The sequence below is a fragment of the Nestor notabilis genome, unplaced genomic scaffold (assembly GCF_000696875.1).
Source record: "Nestor notabilis isolate BGI_N333 unplaced genomic scaffold, ASM69687v1 scaffold383, whole genome shotgun sequence".
In the NCBI taxonomy this organism is placed as follows: domain Eukaryota; kingdom Metazoa; phylum Chordata; class Aves; order Psittaciformes; family Psittacidae; genus Nestor; species Nestor notabilis.
In genome coordinates this window covers 36544-43328 of record NW_009923079.1, presented here as the reverse complement: position 1 = coordinate 43328, position 6785 = coordinate 36544, and the positions used below count along the sequence as shown (strand labels likewise).

The window sequence follows — 6785 nt, the reverse complement described above, 5'->3', positions numbered from 1 at the left end:
TTGAACACTGCCAGGGATGGGGCAGCCACAGCTTCTCTGGGCAACCTGTGCCAGGGCCTCAGCACCCTCACAGGGAACAACTTCTGCCTAAGAGCTCATCTCAATCTCCCCTCTGTCAGGTTAAAGCCATTCCCCCTTGTCCTGTCCCTACAGACCCTTACAAAAAGTCCCCTCCAGATTTCTTGTAATCCCTAAGAAAGTGTTGGCATTCATTTTCCCTGTCACCTTTTGGTGCCTTAGCTACTAGCAGAAAGGCTGGAACGTCTTGACATGGACATTTACAGAAAGCTTTCACTTACAAGTGCTGCTTCTCTCTGGAGAAGGGGTAGGAGAGGCGCTTCACCATCTGAGGTTTGTGTTCTGCTACTTTTGGCTGGATGGGTTCTGTTATTTTTTGAATGACAGAATTAATCTTTTTCAGAAGACCGTGGGTCTGATTGATCTGATACATCTGAGAGGGCAAAGAGAAAAACAGTAAAACTTTATTGCTTATTGCTTATCCATAAATGATAGTGAATTGTAAGGAATAAGCCATTAATTACATAAATACACAATACATAAACATCACAATAAATTTTCAGGAAGTATAGCTTACCTTCTTGAAAACATTCAGAAAGGCAGCGATGGATGTGAAAGTCAAACCAAGGCAACCTAAGGAAGGCTACTGCTCTTCCTCTGAGCCAAAACATGGCCTGTGTTTGTTTCCAAATAATCAGATTGAGATGTGCAGAGATACAATCAGCACAGGCTCCTGAGACACCAGCTTCTCTGGCATTTACTATTTTCTTTGTGCAATGGGACAAAGAAATGAAGGAGCCACTAAGTCCCTGTGCAAAACAACAGAAGTGGTCTCCTCTCTCAGGGGGCTTTCCTGGGGATATTGTGCAGGTTTCAGGAGTTTCCCCTTTTCCATATAAAGGAACCAACATACCTTGAATAGCAACCGCAATTCTGTAGCGCTAAATGCAGGAATTGTGTTAGCAGGTCACAGAAGAGGATTTTACAGGCTTCACTCCCTGAGCCATATAAAATAAGTGCAGATTCAGGGCCAGGCTCCCACTGCAGAAAGATGCTTGTCTGGAAATAAGGCTTTAGGGGTCTGAGGGTGTTCTCAGGCACATCACTTCTCCTGGGCAATGACTGCAGGGCTAGGTGACCTCTTTCACACACAATAAGAAGCCCCACAAATGCCCACATAACTTCTCGTTTGTGCAAAGCAGCTTTAGCCACAGGATCACAACAGACTTTTTTTATCTAATTGGTGCTTCTGATTAAAATCGGTGGTGAGTGAGGCAATAATGGGGATTAATCTGAAATCCAAACCAAAAGTGTCGCTTTAGTGTTGTAATAACTGACTCTGGGCTTTGAGACTGTCTCTTGCTCCATTATAGACTTCCTTCTGCAGTCTGGGATGTGCACTTAGTAAGTGTTTAAATATTAATCCATCTCTAATCTGTGCTCAGTGAGCAGGTAGCAATCTATCATAGATGATTTAGAACTGATGAAAATACACTGTCATTTCTTTAATGATATTTCAAATCCTCTGAAAGGTAATTTATTTTGTGGTACAGTAGTCCCAGCTCCTGCAAACATGACTAATGATATATATGACGAGTCACTAAACCCAGCAAGGCTACTGCAAACAAATTGTTAGCTTCATGATCATTTTCAGTAGTCCAGTGTTTTGGGTGAGGAAAAAAAACTCTGAAACGCAGAGAGAAATGACATCATCAGTTACAACATCTTCTTTTAAAACACACTGTGAGGTTGAGGCATCAAATGAGATCACTCTCACTGTGTACACGTAGCTACTAGGAATTCTGGATTTCCATCCCTCCTTCCATTTATTCTTTCTGCTTTCCTGAGTAAGTAAGTCGGTGGCATTTATTTCCTTCCACAAGTTTAAAAACACTTGTGAGAAGAAAAGTCCATGTTTATAAGGTCCTCAGAGATATGTTTAAACTATGCCTTCCAGAGGAGCAAAAAAAGAAAATCAGGACTCACCTTTTTTGTGGGCATCTTGAGCTTGAGAAATTCAGCCTCTCGACACAACACATTCCATGGTGCATGTATTTTTATGAATCCAATCCCATGGATTTTAGTCTTTAAAGAAAAAAGTGAGAAGTTTACTGAAAGAAAAGCAAAAGGTTACTGAAGAGAGGAAATTAAGTATTTTTCCCCTTGTGTTTCACAAGTATTTAAGGAACAAACTATTGTTACTATTACCACCAACATGATTAATCTCCTTTGTTTGGGACAGACAGTTTCTAACAACAGAACAATCACTGAACACCTCTTTGTGCTGAGCTGCTATAAAATCTGACTCAAAAATGCTATTGTGTTTCAGAACAATTACCACAAGGTTAAACAGATCAAAATGGTTTGGGAAATAAAAACTAACGACCGTGGACACAAATACAGACTAAGGCAGTTAAATCTGAAGCATAGGCATCCAGCCAGATGGTATCATTTCTTGAGTGCGTTGAGCTGCCTCCTAAGAGCTGTTCACTACCTCAGAGGATCAGAACTGCAGGAAAAAAACAGCAGTCTCCAGTACAGAAGTGAACCTTCTCTGCATTAAAACCAAATCTGCATTAAAACACTAAGGATTTTCATTAGGAAAACTAGTAGGTAGAATTCAACAAAACAAATGATTAAACAAAGAAAAAAGTTAGTGATAATGCTTGCCTGCGTCCCACTAGTTCTCTGAGCTGCATTTTGCTCCTGACACTTTCACATACACCCGTATTGACTCCCAGGGAATCATAATTTCAAAGCCACTGGAGAAATTACATTAAATTAGCAGGCACACAGCAAACAGAAGACCAAGAAGCTTGAATGAATCTTTCTAATCTTGCTGCTGTGTCAATTCAGACAGTTATTATAATAACTAGCTTTCATGCAGCAACATTCCACACTGGCTTTCTAGAAATTGGTTACTCAGAGGTCATAAATAACTGCCAGACTTCCCACAGAGCACAGCTTCCAAATCACTTTTGGATTTATTTCATGGAAGGGAGTTTCAGGGACTTAGCAAACATAACCTGTTTAAGAAACCTTTCTTTCTTTGCAATTAGTATGGCCTCCAATACAACTTTGGGGTGTACTTTTCTATCCCAGGTTTTTTCCCCTACACCGAATGAGCTGAACATGGAATCCAGTGCAAATCCCTGCGGCTTGCCTTCATCTCTGTACATTCTTGATCTGGTTTGGTATCTTGTACAAAAAGAGCAGAGTTCTCTCTCTTTCATGGTGTTCTGGCTTGAACTCTGAGCCCTTCCTTCTCCATCATTTCAAATCATATTACATGTCATAGGTGGGGACGTCCGTTTTGCAAAGGATTTTACTATCTATGACTTGACACAGCAAGCTTCCAGTTCACTGCAACTTGCAAGTTTTATAAAAAAGCAAGTCTTATACCCATCTGGGGTACAAGGTTTTTTTGCATTATAACATGCAAAATATGTGTTTTATTTCATAGATCATATGAATCAAAAATCCCAGACCGGTTTGGAGTGGAAGGACCTTAAAGTTCATACAGTTCCACTCTCTGCCATGGGCAGGGAAACCTTCTGCTAGACCACATTGCTCCAAGCCCCATCCAACCTGGCCTTGAACACTGCCAGGGATGGGGCAGCCACAGCTTCTCTGGGCACCCTGTGCCAGCGCCTCAGCACCCTCACAGGGAACAACTCCTGCCTAAGAGCTCATCTCAATCTCCCTTCTGACAGGTTAAAGCCATTCCCCCTTGTCCTGTCCCTACAGGCCCTTGTCCAAAGCCCCTCTCCAGATTTCTTGTAGGCCCCTTTAAGTATTGGAAGGTCCCTAAGATAGACATATGAGATATACAGATATATATTTTACATATATATCTCATTATGTACCTGCCTGTAATTTGTGGGTAATAGGTGATAGATTTATTTAACACTCTGATCACAGGTCTAATCTCAACTTTTAGATCCAGTAAAGAAAACTTGCAAAAATATTTACCCTTCTTCACAGGATTTTCAGGCGTATCAGTTGGATTAGTTAATTATAATAGCTTTCTTTGAAATCAATACAGCCCTGCTTATTCCTACTAATCACACATTGGCACTACTTCACACACATAATTTTTCACAGAGTCCAATGGTCTTTTAATAGAATATGCTGTTTTCAGGGTACAGGTGAAAGCGTTACAAGCTGTACTGTTCATATCTAAGAATGGAAAGAGCAAACTGTAATACAGACCCATGTGCTCCAGCTAAAGCATGTACCAGAACCTCCTGAGCAAATTTAATTCCCTTGAAGTCTATACTGAGGTAGGGAAATGTCACTGCCAGTATCAGATATTTTGCATCAGAACTGGATTTACCAGTGGCTCCAAACCACAGCACACTGTAAACCCACCAAACTAGGATTAGTGTTGAGAGCAGTCTAAGCTTCACATCTAGATATGGCAACACATCAACAAGCTGTGTTGCAATAGTGGATGTGCCATGAGTCCTGGCCAAGAAAAGTAAGGAACTTCACCTTGCTGTGGCAATAACACCACCACGGCCCATTGCTGTGAGGTGAATTAAATCACTGGGCAAGGATGGCACTGCCAAAACTGGAATCAAATTCTGGAAGAGCTGGGCTTCTGTAACTTCTCCCAAGATTCAACCACCAGTTATCCTCCTTATTTTTAACTCTTTGAAATGGCTCCTTACATCCTCATCGCGTTCCAGTTCCAGGCCAGCCTCCACAAGGTTCCCTTCGTACTCCTCCCTGCGAAATCTCTTGTCATCTTCGTGGTAATCCATGTGAGGCTCACTTTCCCCCATTTCCAGCTGCACTCCTTTCCCAGGAAGCGGCTGCTCCTGCTTGGTGCTCCGGGCAGTTGAATCGTTATGAGCCCTCCTGGCAAGGGTCCTCCCTGCTGAGGACTTCTTGTATTGATAAACTAGGATGTAGTCTACTTTTCTCTTGCCATCTCTGAAGTAGAGTCCGTATTTGCAGTCAGCATCTGGATTTTTGGATAAGGAATTTAATAACTGGAAGCAGGGAATGAGGGTGTGGAGAAAGAGAGAGGAGAAGAAGAATGAGTACACATGCTAACACGGAAAACAGAGAGACCATATCCTTGTATCAAGGACTCCTTGCCTGGAGCACACTGACCTATCTTCAAACAGCAAGCAGAGGGGAGGAGCCCCCCCTAATACTTACTCAAAACAATTTTGCAAGTTAACACCTGCAATTTTACAGCTAGCCAGCTGGGATTTTGTTGGCCAGAAATAAATAAATAAAATGACTGGGATTTAATCTAATTACCAGCACACTAGTTCATAAGTCATCTACTTGGTGGATTTGGTTTTCTCCTTTGGGGGTTAATCACCACCAAGATCATCTGTCCTTTTCCACTCAAGACATCTGGGTTTCAATTCTGACAAATAGATTAATAACATGTGGAAACATTTCTCACTTCTCTTATCTATCATTGCAAGTTCATATCATCTGAGAAAGAGATCATCTTAGATACAGACTGAAGGGAGCCAGCTGGTCAAGAAGCCAGGCCAAAAATACAGATGGCCTGTAGCCAGGGAAGTGGGTTCACTGGTTACTAAGTCCATCACCATTTTTTTCCCCACTTATAAAACCTCTGTGGCTTTGCAATCTGCTGGTGGCAAAGGTGTTATTCCCATCTTGTATTAACACTGTGTAAGTGCTGCAAGATACAAGAGATGTAAGACTTAAAACACAATTCCATTTCCAAGCATTTATCTGAAAAACTGCCCAGGGCAACTGTAGAAACATAAAAAAGTACTAGCAATAATTCATGTCTCCTTTCAATAGCACTTCCCATGCCTAATTCACAATCCTACCCTTGGAAATACACAGACCATTTAAAAAGCATAAAAATTCACTAGCAACTTGAGTTTGTTTTTACAAGAAATGCTCATCACAGGAGTGGCTTTTCAGGGACATTTTCTGACTTTTTATTTTACAGAAGAATGTTAAATCTCCAGGTAGGGAAAAGGACATCTGCTCAGAATGGTACCAATTGGCTATGAGTTGAAAATTGTATCGGTCAAAATCCATTTGGGATGTGTATACCTTCTAATTTCATACATAAGACCATAAACCTGAGTTATTTGGAAAGAGTTGTTTAAAAAACAGATGAAAAGAGCAACCTCTGAGTTTACTGCATGGCATACCATATAATGGTTAAGGGTGGAAAGGACCTTAAGATCATATCACAGCAAATATGGTCAAAACTTCATCAAAAGCCATCCAACAGTACACAAATCTGCATCTTTCTCTGAACATCCCTTCGGGGGGGGCAGGTCCCAGATACCATAACTACAAATCATTGCCTCTAAGGGACAGACTGTACTCCCTTTTTTGCCTCAGGGAGATTTTTACTCAGACAACACATTCAAGCAGCAAACCCTATCTTCCCTAATTTGGAATGAGGAGGAAGCATAAGTAATTAGACAAGTGTAATGAGATGAGCGCAGAGCAATAGCTAGCAGCAAGGAAGACTGCAGAGAGCAAGAAGCCCGAGATGCCAGGCTTTTAGAACATTCATTACTTTCCAAAACCTGACTTAACCATGTCTGCCCAGTGCCAGCACAGCTGCAGGTCTGCATCTCCTCAGTCCCTCACAGCTTCACTCCATACCTGCCTTTGCTATCTGTTTCTCTCTTCTTTTCATAGAATCCCAGACTGGTTTAGCTTGGAAGGAAGCTTAAAGCTTATCCAGCTCCAACCTCCTGCCACAGGCAGGGGAACCTTCCACTAGAACAGGGTGCTCCAAGCCCCCT

General features: G+C 41.7%; 1 protein-coding gene across 1 annotated transcript in view; it reads right to left on the bottom strand.

Annotated features, from left to right (window-relative positions):
* The window catches only part of ANO1 (anoctamin 1, calcium activated chloride channel), a 47704-nt gene that overhangs the window by 37735 nt on the left and 3184 nt on the right, over nt 1-6785 (bottom strand). Inside the window, exons 2-4 of the mRNA XM_010011933.1 lie at nt 4692-5015; nt 2005-2103; nt 300-451 (exon numbers count right to left, since the gene is read on the bottom strand). Of these exons, the coding sequence (XP_010010235.1) occupies nt 300-451; nt 2005-2103; nt 4692-5015 (575 nt within the window). The remainder of the gene's footprint in view (nt 1-299; nt 452-2004; nt 2104-4691; nt 5016-6785) is intronic.